Here is a 21,369-nt window from a genome sequence, read left to right as displayed (position 1 = left end):
AGCTGTGCCATCCTCAGAGAGGCATATAAAGAGAGAGGAGAGTATAAGAGAGCATCTTAATGAAGAGTAGAGTGCTGGCCATGCTCACTGAGCATCCACTTCTGGACTGGAGCATCCAGCTATGATATCGGTACTCTCAAATGGTTAATTTAATAATTGTTGGGTTTTCTCAGTACAGCATGACAGAGAGTAAGAACTCTACTTTGCAGAAGTCTTATCTTTTACTCTCACACCAAAATAAAAACTGGGGAAAATACCTTAGAGGCAGAAATAAATATCCTCCTTGTTGGAAACTCACCTGTCAAATTCTATATCATTAATCAACTATTTCTGTTGCTGAAGGGTATTTCACTGTTTATAGAAAAGGTTAGATTCAGAAAAGCTGTGTAGGCTAGTAGTGAAAGTTCCTTAGAGATGTATGGTTTGGATCACAGTTATATAGTGCTGATGAACACCCTCATGTCTGGGTGTTTCTGATTTGTCTCTCTCTTTCGCCTCTTTCCCTTATTTCATAAATCCTCTCCTACACTTTTTTTTTTATGAGAAAAAAAATTGTTCTAATAAATCAACATACTTTCCACCTGAAAAATCCAATCAAGACATTTCCACTGAGTTTTCTCTGGGGTAAAGTCGTGACCTCACGTGATTAAATTTTTTATGAAACAAGATACCCAGGTCTGCGTAGTACCTACCTGGACATCAGCAAATCCTGCAGAACAGCTGAGTATGTTCAAAACCTAGAGATCTGGACAGCCGACCTCAGAAGCTCTGGCCATCTACTTGCGTAGTCATAGCACCCTACTTACCTGTCAACAGCTATAGCCAGGAGAGCATTGGTAGAAACATAGAGGGAGACGGTCCGAAGGTAGTTGACTGAGGCACAGAGGACGTGGCCGTGCTCCCAGGACAGCTGCCGCACCACGTAGTAGTCCATCTCAAAGGGGCAGCACACAATGGCCACGATGAAGTCTGAGATGGCCAGGTTGGCAATCAGCAGGTTGGTGAGGTTTCGCAGCTTCTTGTAGCGGGTGAGAGCAGCAATGAAGATGAAATTACCGATGCCACAAACCAACATGATGCCAACCAGAGCCACCCCAATCACAATCTTGGCTGCAAAGAAGGTGCGGGTTTTGGTCACGTCATCTTCACTGTCCAGTGGCAGGTCATAATCGCTGTAACTGAAATTGAAAGGGAAAGAGAAGTTTCGCAAGACAGTTAAATCCCCATCGTGGAGATTGTAAATTGCTGCAAAGTTGAGGTTGACAGTAGCATTTGTTTTATGTTCAGCTTGCTCCATGGTCATGTCTGTCTTGTTTTGACACGTGGCTTGGCTGGCCCTTGGTTTCGTGTTAGAATTACAAGGCGTGGCAGGCGAGAGACCTCATCTAGAGCTTCCTTCTGAGCGGTGAGTCACCTTGTCTTTGTCCCCATAATATTATAGAGCAACAGCCTCATTTATCTCCTTCTGTGGGAACAAAAAGAGGAGAATATTTCTGGAGAGGAAATAACAGAAAAAAATAATGTGCTTGAGGGAAAGCAATAGCCACCTTACTGCCCCACAGCTCTATAGCTGGCTGTGCGCAGTGGGAAGAAATGCACTGTGAAAGGATGCTTCTGTTATCATAAAATCCCTTGAGTTGCATAATACACTGGTTGTTACACCCAGCAGTTTTATTTACCAGTGATGAAATTTTGTTTTCAGCACACAGCGAAGTGACAATCTAGGAGGGGTGTAAAATCCAGTTTAAACCTTTGCCAGCCTTCAGGCCCACAGGCTGTCATGCTTATGGCAAGGTAAAAAAACTAAAATGAGATGACACCTCAATTTGCTGAAAAGTACCTGATGTGCCTTTTGGACAAAGTTTTTGCTTTATTCTAGGTGTCTCGGTCAGAGCGATGTGATAGGTGAGAATGAAAAGACAACTGATGTCCTGGCTTCTAAGTACATTTCTTAATTAAGCAAGAGTTGCCAAGACCCAAGAAAACAGTGAAGCCAGCACTTTCCTTTTGGCAGCCATTAACTGAGTAGGGGGATGAAATCTTCAGCCAGCTTAATCTATTATTGTTCCTCTTAAACCAGTGGAGCTCTGACAATTTGCATAGGCAAGATTTTGCCCCGTGACCCAGCTTGTAGGGCTTTGCAGTGAAGGCAGATCTGCCATTCACAAGGAGAATGCTTCAACAAACAGGCTCTTGAGGTGAAAGGGAAAATCTTCCTTAAGCAAGGCAAAGCGCCATGCATTTTTGAGAATGAGGAGAAGCAGGTTCCCCTCTTTGTACTGCCGGTTGTACCAAATGTTAAAAATTGATTTATTTTCCACACTGAGGAAAGAAAAAGATCTAATCTACTCCCTAATTTTGCCTCTACTTTGTATCAAAATGCTGGGAGGGCTAACTTCTTGGATCTTCCCATGCCACATTTGGGAGTCCTCACACCAGAATCCCAGCTGTCGGGACAGTCCCACCCCATCCCAGAAGGAAATTACGGGGCGTTATGACTTTTTCTGCTTTGAGACAGTGGGTCTTCCGGGTGTCAAATGCTATTGAACAACGCCCATCATGGCTACAAAGGACAATCTGCATAGTGGAGCTATTGCATCCTTCTTTCCCTGGAGCCACCCTCAGCCCCTGATGTACCAACACTTAATAAATTTCTGAGAGAAACTCTCTTGTACAACTTCTGTCTCCACATTGCTTTTCAAACTGAGAGTTGCAGAACAACAGAATAATAGAAAGCCAAAGCCTGAAACTCAGTAACAGTTCAAACAATTGACTGCCTTACAAGGCATCCCCACAGCTGCCTGGAAATGTGAACATTCAATTAAGAGAAGTACTAAATAAATACTTGGATGCAAAATCTATATGTTGGTCAAAGCAAGGTGCAGCATCTGTTTCAGACAGGTTTCCCTGCAAAATACCAAGAGAGAGCTTTAAAATAAATACAGACAACACAACCATCTACAAATTGACACAACACTATCAGCTAACTGTACCTGCAGTTGCTCTCATCTTCTTGGAGGTCTCAGGCACCCTGGGGATAGCCACCAAGTTTCTCCCCTGCAAATGTGCTGCTGTGACCAGAGCAGAGAAAGGCTCACTGAAAGCAGCCAGAGGGCTTTGCTGAATGATCATTTCTCTCCCAAGCAGGTTTGCCCTGCTGCTCAGGGGAGGATGGCTCTGCTGTCTCTGTGCATGCATCTAAAGCCTTTTCTTAGTGGGAGGCACCTTGAAGCTGTCCATGCATTTCTGATTTTAAAGAGGCAGTGCAATACGGAGACAATAGAGCACAGCCTTTTTCTCTTTTTTTCTGCTTTAAACCCCCTGAATGCATCAAACTGGCGGAGCGGCTTTGTTACCAAGTCTGAGCATGGAAGGTATAAAACCCCAAGTCTGCACTTGTTCTTTGAGTTTTGTCTGTGCTGGGCAGCAGCTACCTACACCTGATGTGACACAGAAGCAAAACACAAACCTCCCAGAGGAGAGGAGGGGGAGGAAGGAGGTTGAACTACTTTCCCAGGAACCTTTCTCCATAGATCTCTCCCCGGCTATTGTGTTTAGGACTGCAGCTGTGGCAGCTCCTGCAGAAAAAGGGTCAAACGTTGAATAGCCATAAATCAGAGGACCCATGACAGCCTTCCTTGCCCTCTCAGGGAATTACTCAGAGCGGAAAAGCGGTAGTGAATCCTTAAGGACTTTGTGTCCTTTGCTAATGCTGCTTCCTTATTGCTCTGAAGCACTCGCACTGCAGGGAGCAGTTCTCTTGCTTCCCAGTTCTCCAGAAGGAAGGAAACACACAGCAGATCCCCTGTCCTCTTCTGCACCTCCAGTCTTATTCACATTAGCTGACATTTTCCAAGATGCATAGTTAAGACACATTACGTGGATGAGACCGTAGGAGGCTGTAGAAGGTCATGAAGAGTGTAGAAGTTTTGCAGAAAATTTTAAATACGTGCCCTACAATGCACACTCACAAGACTCAGCTTTCCTGAGCTTATGAGCACTTACCTCTGGAAAAAGGAGATAATGAAAGAAATCTGTTAATGTGAAATACGTCTGGGGTAAAAAGGCCACTACAGAAAACTTGTAGAAAGCTAGAGAGTCTCCACTGTCTGGATCCAGCAGACAGCATTAAGAATTTCATGGCAAATACTTTTCTTGGCTTTATTTTTAACAGTCAGTGTAATAGGTGAAAAGCCATTAATGGATTTTTAATATCCTGAAATGGTGCAACTAAATGAACAATGAGGAAATCAGATACAGTCCATTTGTTGATTTCTGTCACAAACAATGTAAATATAGTAAGTATAGGGAAAGACAAAGTTAACTTATGGTGTACATCAGAACCACATCTCAAAGATCCCTAAAATGAGCCACATAAACCTTAAATGTCCCTTAAGAAAAGCTAGTACACTAAAGGGAGCTTTTGCAAGCTTTACATTAGGAATGTGCATGATCTCTTTAAGACTTTGCTCAGCTGTCTCACATTAAGTTATCTAGTGAGTTAATCAAGCAACATGATATCCAAATATTTATAATCCTTTAGGCCCAAACTGCAGCTGCTGCAGAACCGTCTGTCCCTGCTGATTCAAGGCAAGTTGGCACTGGAGCCCTGATAACCAAACTACAGCCCCTCTGGATCTGCATTTCATGCTTGGGACGTAGGTTCCGAACAGCACTTGTTCACCTGCCATGCTCCAAGCAATTCTGTTATATGTGTCAAACTGTTTCTCAGAGAATACTAGTAAATACTGTGAAACGGTGTGATCTGCGTGTGCTGTGCAAGGCAGTGGTTTGTAGTTGCTGAATAGAAGCTTTTGAATAGAAGTTGTTGAATAGACAATGAAACCAATGGTGCAGAGAGCTACCTTTACAACCAAACGGGGAGAGTGAAAGTTAAAAGGTGGGTCTAGAGCCTAAATAACTGTTCTGGTAACCTGCCTTGCTATAACAAGAGCTGGGGCAATAGTGGAAGGATTCTAAAGCCATGGGGTATATGCAGGAGATTTTACCAGCTGCAGATACTGTATAAGAAGTTCCAAAGGCTGCCTTCAAAAACCGTAGTCTCTTGTGACTTCTGGTGTAAATGTGATGAAAGAGCGGCTCCCTTGGGCAGCCGGGCTGTGGTATGGCTGTCCATTCTGTGCACAACTGGGATTTTTGTGGTCCCAGATTGCCCAGTCCAGGAGCTTTGCAGCCTACAGGTCTCCTCTTCCTAGAACCAGGCACTGGGAGGCTTGCAGACACTGAGAAATCCATCCCCACAGCACATATATGACATACATTTGTCACATGATTACACTCTATTACATTGTATTTCAAAGTCCCCGTTATTTTCTAGAGAGCACATGATTCTGATGTTGGATTTCTGCATAGGACCAGGTTTCTCCTTTACAGCATTTATTGGTGGTTCCCTGATGGTGTCACAACATTTAACAGTGTCACAATGCATTTCCTGAGACCAGTGCCACCAGTTTGACTAATTCAGGCTGAGAAAGAGAAGCTGATACTGAAAACTATCATGTAAACAATTTACTTCCTTTTTGTTAGTTTTTGTGTTTTTTTTTTTTCATTAGTATGCTCACAGTTTGAACAGGGAAGTTATTTGCAGGCTAAATGATGCAAAAAAGGATTGCAACGTAAAGTACTTGTTTAGAGACTTTCAAATAATGAATTTCTAAAACTAGTATTTAGCTTGGGAACAGACCTAAGGACTTTGGCCTTTCATTTCAAAACAGCAAACTCACCAGCTACTGTCTAATTTTTCCTAATTGCTAAATAAATTGGACTCTGAGGGAGGTAATTAATCCCAGAGGATTTACGTAAGCTTTGCATAAAGTATAGCTGGAGTTTTACAAAGGTTGCTAATACAAATCAGTTGGTGAAATGTGACAAAAGCATCAGACATCCTGTGATTTTCTGGAAAAACAAACAAAAGGTAGCAGCACTCATGGGTTACAGCCATGTGTATTTCTGCTCACTGTTCCAACCAGACATTCAGCTCAGGGGCTTTACTAAATCTGAGAGTGTGTAACTGACATTAATGTTCAAGAGGGCACTAGACTTGCTTACATAAAGAGTTAGGTGTATTTTTCTAATACATGAAAACAGGCCTTGTGGTGCTAGAGAAAAGTGACTTTTGCATGGAGCTTGGCAAAAATGTGCACACAGGAGTAATCCCACCATACTCAGCTGTTCCAATGGTGACTTGGGCTGTGGAATAGTCCTGGGAAGGAGAGAGCAGAGAGGTGTTTGCCTTTATTCATGGATTACGTCATCCTGCTACACACCTCTTACCACCTCTTTCTGCTTCCTTCCTGAGTGATCGTTTCTTGGCTTAGAAAGAGGGGCAAAGCATCTGAAGGAGCAGCAAGAGCAGGCTGTCAGCAACCACAGTAACACTCTGCAAACATGGTGGTCAGTGCTGTTGGAAAAGCAAAGAAAAGCCTTTTTTCTTTCAGAGCTGCACAGGTTTCTGTGGACACTGGCATTCAGGCAGATGTCACAGCCAAATGACTCAAGGTTTAGCAGTACTGCACAGAGCTCACTTAATGTGCAAGGTGACCCAGGGGCATTCAGCAACTTTCTTCAAAGTAGAAGACATTTTCTTTCTCTTTACTTGTCTCTTTTTTCCCAGTTCTTATTTCTTTTCCTGTTTTGTTCATCATTTTGTGATTGTGTAAGAAAATGGTGTTTATTTTGCTCAGCTCAACTTAACAAGGCAATCTTCTGTGAGAATCACGCCCCTGCCCTCAACAACGGTCTATGAAATATGTAGAAATAGCTATAAGAAGCTTCTGTTCCTAACTAGCACTTACCACCCTTACTGGAGAAGCCCATCTTACCTAAAGCAAAAGTGGAAGTATTTGGGGTGGTGCAGGAAAGCAGGAACCGGCACTGGGAATGTGCACAAGTTTTGATGCCACAGTAGTATAACATGAATGATCACAAAGAAAACCTTTCAGTCTTTAAACAGTCAACATTTTATTTAATTATTAAATATTACTTTTTTTTCCTCCTCTCATTTGAATGTGTTTGTTATGCTTTGTGGCCTTTTTGTAACTCAGCTTTCCTTAGAGCAAATGTTTGTTACCACAAACCCTTCTCTTGAGCAGAAGGCCTCTGAAAGGCCAGTGTCAAGTGCTTTTCTTCCCAAACTGTGCCTGGGCACACTCATAGTTTGGTGGATACTAATGTGCCGGTCATGGGCAGTGGCAGAGTGCAGCAAGGTATCTCCTCGCTGTGGCAGAGGCAGAAGATTGCTGAGCCCACCTTCTTTGCCCCACTCACCAGCTTTATTCTCGGCCAAGACTCTTCGCTGCCACAACAGTCCCAGTCAGCTGTTAGGGACTGCTTAATTTTAGACTAAGACTGCCAAGCCCATTACCAGAGATTCCCGAAAAGCCACGTCACTGTAAGTTCTGTCTCTCCTGTGCTAGACATGTGGAATAGCAAAGATCCGTGCTTGGAAACTTTTGCCAATTGGAGATAAAGATCAGTTTAGCCAGCTGAAATGTTCTGTCTTGGTATCAGCCTCTAATGAATCTTACTACAATTACTTTGAATTTCTAGAAATGCCTTTTCAAACTCAAAACCTGGAGGTTTTACCTGGAAATTGGAAATTTTCCTTTTCTTCTGCCTTTGTTTCATTATAGAGAAGAACACTTACAAGGTAAGGTTTACAATTGCAGAAGGTGGACAGTTTGTCTTTATTTCTGAACATTATTCTAAGAGAATTAAGATAAAATAATGTATAGCTCATACAGAACAACATTTTGAAAAGAGATCTCAGGATTATCATCTGATCTATACTGCTGTTCCTGGGCTGTGTTATATATACCCAAACAATTTGTAACAAATGCTTTCCTGGACTGTTGGTGAAGAAATTTTGTAATGTAGAGCTCACATCTTCTGTATGAGACTGTTAAGTGTTTCTTAGCTGTACCAGATAGAACTTAAATGGTCCTAGTTTAAATTCCTCATTTTAATATCTCTGATCCAGATCTGAAGTCTGCATCTGGCCTCTTCAAGAACTGGTTTACTCACAGCCCATATTCAAAACCCTTTGAATTTAGAAAGATCTAAAAGGATCTTAATATGTCCTGTATCTCAGCCAGGCTTGTCACTTCTTTGGATTTTAAGAGACAGTCTTGTTTATTTTGGATCTTACTCAAAGATACACTTAGTACATTTTCTCTTTCAGTGGGTGCTGTGAGCTGCAGAATGCTTTTGGAAATGAAGCAGCTTTTTAATTGAAGTGCCTCAGTAGGAGATACAGCCTTCCAAAAACCTGCCGAATTCTTTGTAAGTCTAAGTGGGAGAAGTTGTATGCTGCATTTCTTAAAAAATTTAACCATCATCCATTACAGCTACAGTCTCAAATTTAAGCTAAATTGTCAGCAATCTCCTTTGCTATTACTATTTTCTGTTGAGAAAGCCCTTTGATTTGTATCATCATTTGCCACAGACAGAATCCTGCTCCTTCATGTCTCCTCTTTTGACTATTGTGGTGGTTTTGCCATTGCCATTTCATTGGCAATTTGGCATTTCACCCTGTATTTATATGTCAGGCAGAACTGTTCCAAAAATTTCCCTCTGCAGTTCCCATTATCCCACTTTCACTTAAAAGACACCCCCCTTTTCCTTATTTCTACCGCCTCAGCATAAACATGCAGACCAGAGCATGCCACTCACTCTGAAGCCCTTGTATGTCAAGCAGTGCGCATCACAGAGGTCTGGCTTGCTTAGGCACATGCAGAGAGGTGTCTTATCTATTCCATGTCCCCAGTTTCTCCCTGTAGCAAGATGTGAGGTATTTAAAGCACATGCCCCATTCCACTGCCTGAGATATTTTTTTTGATGATTCATGAAAAGTTAATAGTTCTCTTTTTCTCAGAAGTTATTGGAGATTTAAAAGGCTGACAGAGTTCAGTATCTACCTGAGAAAGGGATTAGTATACTGTGAAAGCCTTATTGCAGATATTATATATACTGCTTGTTATTTCTGCACACATTGGAAATGAATTCTAACCCAGCAGAGTAATGCCTAATGGTAGTTTCATTTGAAGTTACTCAAAGCATGAAACCACAATCTTGGCGTCAGGATGAGTCACGAAAAAATGCTATCACACCTTATTTCTGACTTTTAAAAAGGTTTTGTGGTTCTTCTGATGTGGTGTCAAAACTTCAGGGCCAGATCAGCCACCTTCTCATAATATTTTTGAAATCTGAGAGTAGCACTGTAGAAGTGACTGCTCTGACAGTAGTTGAAAGGTATGTCTGTGCTCCCCAAACTAGGTGGAGATGAAGAAAAGCCATCCCAGAAGGAGCACATCCATGTTTTAGGATGGTAGCTGTGCCCCTCTGGGCACCCCAGGGCTGACTGCTATGTGCATGGCTGTGAGTGTGGTGCAGCATGCATGTGCGGCCTGTCCATGACTCTGTGGCTCCATCTTAAAAGGAGACAGATGCTGGTTTATCTGAGAGGGACAGCTCAGGGGCACGGATGTCAGAGCCCAGGGGTGCAATATATAGACGGAGTTAAATACCATGGGGCAGGAGCCACAAAATGACCGAGAAAGGCACTTCTTTGCTATTTGGTGGTGGCAGGAAGGCAGACCTGCCCTTCTCTCTGCTGGTGGTCACAGCGGTCCTAACAGGAAGACCATTGCCCGTGGAGCAGTTAGTGATCCACAACCAGTTAACCTGAGTAAGTATAGAGTGTGCTGTGCTGCCCTGCGTCCCATGTATAACTTGGCTTTCATGCCTGTGTGGTGCTGTGCATATTCCCTGCTACAAGATAATCTTGGGTGGCCGATTGTAACAAAGGAGCCTGTGGGCAGCATCCCCTCAGTACTGGCTATTATACCACCTGTCCGTCCTTATCTTTAACTAAAAGCGCAGCAACAAGTTCTCATATAAACAACCTTTTTGTATGATAGTAGGAATGATGAACAGAATTGTTTGGGGTTTTTTTTCCAGAAAACCCTGTTTAAGCTCAAAAGATCAAAGTGGGATCACCTTTCTGTGGATGGCACCGGCATGGTGTGCGGCACCACGGTTGGAGACCCATTCAGTACTGCACAGCTTAGGGGTCCCTGTCTGAAGGGAGTGTCAGATCATCTTGTACTATCTTCTCTGTAGTGTTAGCTCTAATAAGTGGCATTTTAGGTGATAATTAACAGTCTGAGTGCCTTGCTGACTGGCATCACAACAAATTAGCACCTCTGGTTCAAAACAGTGGTAGTCTGTTTTTCATGGAGTATTTAGAAACCATGTGAACAAATTAGAAGCAGTAGAAGAATGTGGCATGGCTACAGCTGGGTGGGAAGGGGTGGCCCTCAGTTCCAGAATTACAACTCCTTGAAGAATAAAATATAAGCAAAGTCCCAACCTTTTCTAAGGTTGTTATTGCTTATATTTGGTAGAGACCAAAATTTGCAGGGAATGGTATTGCTTTGAAATTAAACCCCATTGATCATAAGCATCTTAAAAGACCTACTGTACAGGGGCTATGACACAGTCACACCACCACAAAACTCAGGAAGAATGGGCTGTTCAGCCAAACCTGCCATCTCTCAGCTTCATGGATTAATCAGCTAGAATGCAATCTCTAGACGTTTTTTTAGGAAGAAATTGAGGTGTTCAGAGTTCATTTGAGCCTGTTGACTACTGATACCAAGGTAAATTGGTAGAAGCTCACTGTGAAAAATACCATCCCGTGGCATATAGTGCACAAAGGCCAGCGTAGTGGATCTAATGCTGTTTGCGAATCAGAGCATAATTTAGCTTCTGTGAGATATCCTTCGGAGGAGCTTCTGTCCATGTGGCTGTAAGAGGGAGGCAGGGGAGAGAAGCCCTTGCAGGCTTGTGTGTTAGCTCCCGGGCTGGGGGATGTAGCAGGATGGCCTGCTGATGGACAGCCTGCTCTTTCCCACAGTATTCTTCTGAGCAAACTTGTATTTAAATGAACTTGAAATTTTAAGCCCAAAGTTTTCCCAGAAGAAATATTTCATATAAGCCCAGCTGGCCTTTTTCAAATGAAATTGTTTATTAACTGATTTGTTGTCATTAGCCACCAGGAAGCACCCATATAAAGATACTTTCAACTATATAAAAAATTCACAGTTTCCCAGTACCCTAATCTATGTAATTTTGCTGCAGGGAGTTCATTTTGAAGAGAAAAGGATGACAGATTAGATATTTGAGTACCATTCAGAAGGTTTTTTTAAGGGTAATTTCCCTTTCAGACTTACTAACCCTCTCTCAAATCATTGTCAGATTCTTTTCTATCCAGTACCTGAAACATTACCTTACCACTGCAGGTTTCTATCTTACTTTTGTATACCTTTTACTGTTTTTAGAGCTAGCTGCATATTCCAGCTCTCTAGCTGTCTGTTGAACCTGACACAGCCTTCAGCCAAAAAGTACAATGAAAGAAGATAACTGGAAGTTGCCCCCTCCCTACTGCACAGGGACATTAAGTGATGTTCCTTCTGCTAGGGCAAATGGATTTTCCTGAGCTTTCTGTATTGGTTTCCTGGGCAGAGGAACATTTTTTGCTTGTGTTTTTATTCTGTTTGGCTGATTGAGTTAAGAGGTCATTTGCTAAAACACTCAGAAAACCAGACCATGTATAAATTTATTTCAGCCCCTTAGTGAGAAAGGCGCAGACACGATGGTGTGAAACATTGCGTGAAGGAGACCTGTGGGAGGCAAGGAGCCTACTCTATCCCCTGCTAAGGAAAAGCAATTTCAAAGTACACTTCGAAAGTCAAAGGACCAGTGCTCCCCAGAATACTTCAGCTGCCCGTTGTCTTCAGGGTATGCATTTTTCTACAGTGAGACATGGCATCCTACTAGTCTAGTTCTAACTGAAGAGATTAAGTCAGGAGGTCTAATGTCAGATGGAGATGTGTCAGTCTGCTCCTCCTCAGCAGTTTGCACCAGCCGTAGGACAGTCTGTAGTATAGCTGACAAGTCAGCTGGAAATATACGAGAAAATATTGAGAACCTTCCGCTATACCGATAACAGGTCCTAAAACCAGTGCCACTTATACCTGCGGCTATTCAGAAAAAAACCACCCGAAGATAATTTTGATAATTTTAAGGGTTGCTGCAGCAGCTTTAGAGTTCCTTCCTCTACCTGCGTTGCTCTGCACTGCCCCAGCACTGCTTTTTTTTTCCTGAAACTTTACTAATATGAACAGAAATACCAGGCTGCTGAGCTCTGGTACACAGGTCCTCTTGCCTGAGGCAGCCCTTCTGCTGTTTTTTTAAAGAAAGTCTCCTGATGCTGGTGGGGTGGTCTAAGGTTTAAGCCTTAATGCTGGCAGGCAAGAGTCTTAAATTCTGCAATTAAAATGGCCGGCAACACAAATTGCCGGCTATTAAAAACAATGCTTCATAAAGGTGAACTATTGAAAAAGATCTTATTGGGACAAGATTAAAAATTAATCACATTATTTGGATTGCCTGGGATTGCTCAGAGATGATAAACCTCTCCAGAAGTCACACAGGCAGACGAACAAGTTACTGCTAAGCTGGGTGGGGGTAAGGGGAGTTGGAAAGGGTTTTTTCTGTTGTGGATGTTCTGGCACCATGGTAAGGCTGCTGTAGTTAACTTTATATTATGAATGTTGACTATATGAATTATGAAATGATACATTTGAAACAACGTTGAAGCCTTCTCTATCTGTCAATGCCTGCTTCACTCCCCTGCCAAAGGAAGCGACAAGATCTGTCTTTACAAAATTGATGTGATTTAAAATTTAAAGAAAAATTGTTTCTACTCTTGTCCAGCAAATATCACACAATGGATTTCAAGAATGACTCAGATGTTCTTCAGGAGATTATGTGACCTAACACATAAAGGGAAAAAAACTCCAAACCCTTTAATTTCCTGTAAGTTTCTGCAAGTTGTCAATACCGGATCAAACATTTCTGTTTACCTCCTGAAGGTCAGATTTTACTTTTTATATGATGATGCCTCTCAGTTTCTGACAGATCATTTCCGTGAATGGGATAGAAACATGGTTAATAGAGCCTACAGGACTGTATACAAATGGCTGAAAATTTCCACCCCTCCACCCTCCAGCATACATCAAGTATGAATTTCCCACAGTACCAGAATCAGTATTCAGGTATGCATAACTTTTAAAGGTTATTTTATTTTTCTCATTTGTGTGGTGGGTAGAAATGATGAATGATGGGACGAACCTTGTATTTCTCATTACTCTCTTTGGTAGGGTAAACTACCAGGCCAAGATTTCTCAGAACAGATAGTGATGTTGATCACTTTCAGCTTCAAAGCTGGCAAAGACACACTTTGTAGGGTCCCCTCCATTGCTCTAAACATCAGTCTGCTCTCTATGGGGGGAAAAATAATTTCAATCTCATCTTTAAACCGAGCTTCTAAAAAAGACAAAATGATAAATCCCAGTTCTTCCAAACGTTGATTCCATAAACTCAGTCTCAGGGCTCTGTAGGCACTAATAGCCCTTAATGACCCTAACCAGACTCACCTGGAGCCTCTGCCCACACCCCTGCCCAGGGGCCCAGGAGCCCAGTTTGGGGTCAGCCCTGGGCACATCCCCACCCTCTGCATCAGGCACACTGTAGCTGTGCCTGTCTGCTATGTTGCATCTAGCTGTGTCTCCTGGATGGACCGTAGATTCATGTTGCAGCTTTGCTTCCAGATCTCTTTCTTCCTGTTCTGGATGGATCTTGAGTTTCTGTCTGGAAAACTGCCTTTGCTGCAACATTTGCTTTGAGAAGAGTGCTTCGGAAACATGGATTTTATTTTGAATCTGCAGGCTCAAGAAGGATTCAGGTACTTCTTAGTTTCAAAGCAGTTTCTTATCCTTTATGGTCTGATGTATACAATGTGTAAGCAAATATGAAGTCATGTATATGTGCTAGGTTTAGGAATGATATTAGAATAAGCAGGTAAAAACCCCTGCATTTGTGGAAGAATTGTGATGCTTGGAAAATAATATTTTTGAGATAGATATGAGATAAACATTACTAAATTTTAAAGGAAGCTCTGTAAAGCATACTTACTTGATGTTATTGCAATCTGACATATAATTTTGCTTTGAGGCAAAAATTCTTCCCAAATCAATTGCAAAGTCTGCACACCAAAGAGAGAAAGTTTACAAAAATATGCCACTATATGTCTTGATATATGAATCAAATAGCTTGCCAAGGGCAGGGAAAAGAGGCTTAGATGCCCATACTATTAGTATTAGAACTTAAAGGTCATGGAAATTGATGTAGGGTCTAACAAAATTGTATTTCCAATAATCTTTGGGTTCTCATATATTAAGCTTGGGATTGGAATTTAAGGAAGAAATTGTGGGGTTTTGATTTGGCTGTTGACTCAGTGGGTAGCTGTGGTTAACTTGCACACTTCCTTGCTTTTTCACTGTGAAATGAAAGGGTAATACCAGTGTCTTTTGAAAAATGTTTTGATACCTGAAGATGACAAGCACCACATAAGGCAGTCATACTATCATTTAGGTCATGACGAATTATTGATTATAGCTTCACAGTTAACAGGTGCAAACACCTGAAAAATTTTCAGAATTCATCTAACTCTAGACGTCCCTCCTACCCACGCTGCAGGAGTCAGTTTATGCTCACTCTTGTTTCACAGGTCTGTTGAAAGCAGTTCTGCAGCTGTCTAAGGATGCACAGGTATTTGCAACTGTAGAACCTACATTACCCACAAGAAGGAACAGCTGGCCTACAAAGCAGTGGTTTATGTGAAGCAGGGTCAGCTTTGGTGATGCATAGAAGTGGGTAGCGTTCAAATACAGCTTTTTGGATTGCTGGAATATCACAAAGGGAGGTATTGATTGTTGGATGATATGCTGAATCAGACCTATGTTGACCAACATATGAATCTGTTTATGAACTGTTAGCTCAGCAAATCCTGGGTTGTACTAGGAGCTAGTATTTAAATTGATTTAACATTTATTTTCTAACAGTTTGGCGCCACACCAGCCAGAAATGTCTCAACACTTATTCTAAAACTATTTTGCCTGGGATAACACACTTTACTCTGTCCTTGAGATTAAATTCAGGTCGCACAATATGCAGAAGCAACTGCTTTTGCCTTTCTAAGACTGTGGAAGGAAACTTGAAGAAGGTGTTTTAAATTCCTCATGGTTCTTTAAAGCTTCAAATTGGGTTTTTTTCTGTTGAAATAGCCCTTTAAAGACATTTCTTTATGGATGTGATGACTGGCCTCTGGAACCAGTGTAAATGCATTATGAAGTAATGACAAGATAGTTGGAGATGTGACATGGTTCAACCTCTGGTAGTATGGCGAGTTGCTGAAACACTCTGGTGTAAATGCCAAGGATTTGACAACATGTTTCTTGAACAAATTTATTGAAGACAACAAATACGTGAATTAAAAGGCAGGGATGAAGATGTGGCAGAACATACTGATCTAGCAGAATATTGTTCTAGCTGTGTTGTCCATAAATAATAGAAGACAATCTTTCCCTGTGCGCACCCCCACTTCCCTAATTATTCTTCAGGAAAATTGTATTCACCTAGGCTTTTTAAAATATGGGAATGAAATGACTTGATTATCTGCAAAAGAGCTGTAGGAATTTAGCTGAAAGAACAGGAGAACTAAAATCAGCCTCAGGAGAAAACTGAGGGAACAGGAGCTAGTGACTAGGGACAGATTCTGTTCTGAATTTTACACAATATTTTACCTGCCAATCAGAAACTGTCTTACCGAAATGTCTTGCTGTTCTTTTCTGTTTTGGACCTTAATTCACTGCTGGGCTGTCTTTTCCACTGTGGAGAAGAATATTAACAGGGAATGATTTTAGTTGTGAGTGAAGTAAACTGTGCACCTTCATGTTACATCTCATGTTGAGAGACCCACTTTTACCTTGGGAAGGACTTAAGCTAAAAACATTTTCAGTCATAAAAAAAAAAAAAAGGGCAGAACGGGAACTACTGGCAGTTTGTGCCTTCAGGGCTGCAAAACAAGCAAAATTATACATGATTGTAAAAGGCAAGCTTTAATTAGAGCCAAGCAACCGAAAAACCTGAACACATGGAAGAAAATCAGTCATCTGCTTTTGTTGGGAGCAGGTTGATAGAAAATTGTTTAAACATCATTAATATCAAAGGGTGACTTGTCAGCAGATGAACTGCATAGGAGATAACCGTGAACAATTGGGAGTTTCTGTGTAGATGGAAATGGGGACAGGTTATGGGTCAGGCTTGAGACTCAGAACCCCACCGAGGCAGGTGACCTACAACAGAAGTTTTCTTCAATTAAAGCTTTTGGTGTGCTACACAGGTGACCTTGAAAACTGCATCAGAAAAGACATTTTGCTTCTAAGGTGCCGATAGCTCTGTTATAGGCATAGTGTTTGATGGAACCAAATGTAATATCAATCATGCTTGTAGCTGGATGGCCCAATGCCAAACTGCCGATTATAGCTTTTAGTCATGTGGGTTTTATTCCCAAGCTCCAAAATGTGAGGTGAACTGTTTGTGTTCCTTAATAGCATTTATCTTTTCTCTGTGAGTTATTCCAAGACCTAGAAATACCTAGAGACCAAAATTAGAGTATATGGACCTGCCATCCCACTTTGCAGTGGCCTCTCTAGTAGGTTTGTATGAGTGAGTTGAAACCATTGGATCCCCAGAGTCCTGGCATCCGCAGTGCATTTACTCCTGTTCCCAGTGATGGTGAATGCTAACCTGGCAGAGCAGCAGCATTCTGTCCTCAGCTGCTGCTGCTTTTCCTTAGGCATAATTAAAGAGAGTGCAGGCATAGGGAGAGTCAGCCTCTAGAGCCATATTTGCAGGTCTGAATTAATTTGCAAGATAAGTTGGGAAATTTATAGAAACGTTCCAAAGCTCTGAGGAAAGATTAAGAAAACCTGTGATGCCATAAAGTTAAAGCAAGTTGCGCTCCTTCCCAAGGGCAAAAAGATTTTTACGGTGCCTATATACACACCCTGTAAAATAAAGATAGTGTTGATAATGATATTTAAAACATCACCAGTATTTTAGTCTATTGAATTACTTTACTAATCTCCAACCTGTATTACCTTCAGTACTGCAAATGCTGGGATTAACACATTGTGATCCTGAATATGCAGTAGTGATTAGGAATGTTGCAGGTACACTTAGTTGATTGAAAGAGTTAGTGTAGAGATATGGGAATAAGGACAGTGTATTCAGTATGCTGAAGCCCTTCTCTCCCTTTAACTGCTTCAGTAGGAAGGTTACTGTTCTCTTAGTTCCTAAAAGGGGTTAGGGTGTGCATAAATGCCACCTCAAAAGGCTTCATGCAGGTTAAATAGAATGGGGATCAACAGCGATTATGATCTGGGCTCTTGATAGCATGTTTCTTTCTGTGAAGTGTTTTCCATGCTGTTCGGACATCTGGTTGGCCTGTGATGGCCATGTCCAACACAATTGGGACTGTGTTGTTCTTACTGGCATCTGGCTATGCAGCTGTGTCCCTTCCTCTTGGGTGAAAAGCTTGCTACTATCATCCCTGCCTCAGCTTCATCAGTGTTGTACAGTTATGCTGCAGTTTACTTCATTACTAAATGCTTAGATCTATTTAAAGTTAAATTTTGGCAGAGAATATGGGCATTCTTAGCGCCTTGTCAGAAAGGCTTCTCGTGTTGACTGACTTGATGCTGAGTAGTCTCAGCTGGCTGCTTCTTGTTCCAAGTGGCAAGAAAAGTATTTGTCTTTACCTGTATTTGCATTTAGACACTGCTGCCTTCCTGGCCTGGGAGCCCAGTTTGAGTAGAAGCTCCCTTCATTTACAAGAGAAATGCTATTAGAAGGGAAAGCTCCACGAACTTGTTTTCAGTTTGGTATTTTAATCCATAGCCCAGCAGCTTACTTAGCCTGATTAGTCCTCAGCAGGGCTGTGGGTTGAAGGACCAGCAATTCTTTGAGATTCAGTCTGTGCAAGAGCAGAGTAGACGTTACCATGTTACCTGTACAGATCTGATGGTCTTGGACTCAGCTGCATTGTTGCATTAGACAATGGGTGGTTCTTGTTGCATTTGTTCTTTCAGAGAAGTATGAGCAGGTTAAGACTGCGCCATGAGCACACCACTGGCAGAGAGGTGAAGGCATGACAGTAAAATTTTGTATTGAGAAACTGTGCACATGGAAAAAGTGCCTGAGGGAGTCTTTTGAAACCAATGCCAGTCTTCTCTAGTTTGGAAACAGGAGGATTTCTTAGGAGGGAGTTATACTTTATGGGGTTCAAAAAAGCTACTACAAAAATGAAACCAGGTATATAGGTTACATGTTTTTGTATAGTTTTGGTTCTTTCACATGGGCTGAAATGTGTTGGAGTCTGGCTAAAACTGTATTCCAAATCATGTCCAATTAGTGCAGGGGTCCTCAAACTTTTTAACCAGGGGGCCGGCGCGCGGATGAAGTGGCAGGCAGTCATCTGCGGCTGCTTGGTTTCCCCCCCAACCCCTGGCGGGGGTGGGGGGTGGGCGGGGGGGGGGGTTCTGTAGATACTGGGCACCGGATTGAGGGCCCTGGGGGGCCGTATCTGCCCTGCCGGCTGTAGTTTGAGGACCCCAGATTTAGTGTCTTCTGCCAGAAGAGAGAGAAGCAGAGGCAGAGTGCCCTTGGGAGCAGAAGCCTTCCTGGAGCTCCCTGCGGTGCTGAGGCCATGCATGCTCCTGTGTGCTCTGTCCCAGGTGCAACACTCCCCTCCCTCGGCACTCCTGGGGGTCCCCACATTCACCAGACCCCCATGAGAAAACTCCAGGTCTTCTGGCTGTGTGAGATGAGGTATGATGTGGGATGTTTAAATGTGCTGCTGATATTCTATGAAGTGCCTATGCAGGTCTTCATAAAACCTCAGTCACCGTCCTTAGAGAAACTGTGTGACTTAGTGCCAGGTAATTACACCTGTTGTAATATACTGAGGTTGGCGCTGCTTTAATCTGTGAAAATGCCACTTTGGAAAGCGTATGTCAATGGATGAACTCATTGAACTTCTAATTCGCTGAAATCTTTTTTTATAGTCTGTTTTAAACCTTAGTTACTAGATTGTTTGTGAAATGTGCATTTAAATTTCTGAATGCCTGGTGCTGTGAATCCATTCCTTGTCTGTTCATCCTGCATCAGTGTGATGCTCCTAGGGAGCATTCACATAATCAGTACAGCCTTTTCATGCAGGATGGTTCTTGGAGGATCTTCTGAGTTTTGTTAAATGTAAGATAAACTACTCTGCCTCCAGCTTTGGCTTTCTTTTCAGTAATGCACTGCATATGCTAAAACGTGCCACAGCTGTGAGTTTAATCTTGGGCACCAAAAATACCTCTGGTAACATTAAAGTAGGACAGTTAGTCTAAAATTTACGTTGTTCACTCCTGCTGCAAAAAAGAATGGCAGTGCCTCATCTTCGTGTTAGTCTGACCTGTGTATTTTCTTTTTTCAAAAGTTAACGAGAGGAAGCATTTTGCTTGCGTTTTCCTGCTTTTTCCTTTTAAAGATAAATCTGTTCTGTGTCTCAGAGCTGCTCTTTTAGATTATGGGGTAGTTAATCAAAGCTGAGGCTTAACATTTCAAATCCAGCTGTTTTCAGCAGCAAATGCTAACGGGTCACTAAATGCACTTAGCCTAGATTAAATATGCCTTAAAGCAATTCTCTTGGATTGTGGAGGAAACTTTTCAAGTTAGCATTTATCTTCTGTTTATCATTGGTTTTCCTTAGACTTTTGAGCTAGCATAGGTGCTACATAGCTCTCACAAAGTGCCCAGCAGGTTTGCAGCATACTAGGCTAACAGGGTATATTCCAATACATAGCTGTAGAGGAAGAGGGGTGAATCTTCAGGTGGTGTAAAGCCACTATTGCTCTGCACTGTTTGCAAAACTACGTAGTAGTCTGTCTACTCTTAACGAAACATGTGGCTTTTACTGCTGCTAGGGTTTTTAATATGATTCCTGGAAATGTGAATGGTAGACCTGAGTTCTGATTTTGCTCTGTGGTTCAGGATTTTTCACAGGAAAACTTGGTATCTTTAGTTAGGTATCATTGACGTAGTACAGCAAAGTCTATTACATTAAAGTTTCAGCTTGTTAACAAAAGGAATACAGGCTGGGCTTCAGCATTCACTAATTTCCAGCATTTGGGAATGCTGAGGCTTAGCTTGGTCACCTACACTTTTTGAGGAGATAGTTTAATACTTCTGTTGCTGTGCAGAAATATTCTCTATCCTCTGCTGGGTTAAAAAACCCACAATAGTCTTCCAGTCTTTCTATGCTTTTATAGCTTTGTGTTACTATGTATTGCTAACCGGTTTCTACTGATCTTATTCCAGTACAGCTAAAAACATACATGAAAGCCAGACATGACAGTATAAATCCCTTCTTGCTTTTCCATATCTGATATAAGAAGTCATTCTGCTCCCTGTTCAGCTGGTAATGCTTTAGATTATTGGAGTGAGAAGCTATAAAATAGATCCTTGATAATGGATGTGTGAATTTAATGGTTATGAGTAGGTTAACCTTGATCCAAAGGGAGTGACAACCTTGTCTTGATTTATAACAAGTAGTTATGTTACCAAAGAGATTTAATTGGCTTTGAACATTCTGTTTTATCTATAGTATTGTATTGCATTAACTGCTGTACTTTTCATAGAGGAACTGTCAGAATTTCTCTGAGTCAACATCAAATGACCTCCAAAACAGAGAGCTGGCTCTGTTTAAGTCTCAGCACTGATCTCACACTGGAACATCCGATATAGATGTTTGATAACTGCTCACTGTTTATTTCCTTAAATAAAGGAAAGTTGTACGGGTTCAGAAGGCATATATGTATATTCAGAGCAATTAGGTTTTGTAAGCAGTGTTCTGACCTTTCTCTGAAGAAATCTCACTTTTCAGAAAGTCTAGCATCTTGATTACCCAAAATACAGTAGGTAGAATATGGAGCATGGTTAAAGGGATAACATTCCTTAGTAATAAACAAACCTTAATGAAAGAGAGCATTGAAACAAGGCATTACAGTATGACAGCATATCTGTTAACATTTTTTGCAAGCATCAGAAGGCACCTGACTGTACTAATATTGCATGGCAGCCTGAATGCTCAGTGACCTCCACTTTTAAGTGGATTTGCGATTTTAAAAGCCAAAATAATTTCACTAGACTAAATAGGCTATGCTTTGAAGCAAAATGTTATTGCCTATCTTGCCATATCTTCACAACTGAAAACTGCTTATGGCTTCCACATTCTCATGCCCTTTTATTTAATTCTGCGTGAAGAGTATGTTGAGGACAGGAATAGCAATAATGGGAGAATATCTCAGGCTCCTGGGATAAGAGGTGAGAAACTGT

At 41.8% G+C, this 21,369-nt stretch overlaps 2 protein-coding genes across 4 annotated transcripts in view; one reads left to right on the top strand and one right to left on the bottom strand.

Moving 5' to 3' along the window:
* The window catches only part of LOC308071823 (prokineticin receptor 2), a 46,678-nt gene that overhangs the window by 5,526 nt on the left and 19,783 nt on the right, over nt 1-21,369 (bottom strand). Inside the window, exons 1-2 of one of the 3 annotated variants that reach the window (XM_080407839.1) lie at nt 1,548-21,369; nt 807-1,465 (exon numbers count right to left, since the gene is read on the bottom strand). The exon at nt 1,548-21,369 is cut by the window's right edge and continues 19,783 nt beyond it. In XM_080407839.1, the coding sequence (XP_080263965.1) occupies nt 807-1,303 (497 nt within the window). In that variant the 5' untranslated portion in view covers nt 1,304-1,465; nt 1,548-21,369. Of the gene's footprint in view, nt 1-806 lie in introns of all 3 variants that reach the window. The other 2 variants (XM_080407840.1, XM_080407838.1) reach the window with 2 other exon arrangements.
* The window catches only part of LOC308071824 (uncharacterized protein), an 85,793-nt gene continuing 77,477 nt past the window's right edge, over nt 13,054-21,369 (top strand). The window contains exon 1 of the mRNA XM_080407841.1: nt 13,054-13,139. Coding sequence (XP_080263967.1) covers nt 13,061-13,139 — 79 coding nt within the window. The 5' untranslated portion in view covers nt 13,054-13,060. The remainder of the gene's footprint in view (nt 13,140-21,369) is intronic.

Source organism: Falco punctatus, assembly GCF_963210335.1.
Source record: "Falco punctatus genome assembly, chromosome: 12".
Classification (NCBI taxonomy): Eukaryota; Metazoa; Chordata; class Aves; order Falconiformes; family Falconidae; genus Falco; species Falco punctatus.
The sequence above is the reverse complement of the archived record's forward strand: the minus strand, read 5'-3'. Positions and strand labels throughout refer to the sequence as shown.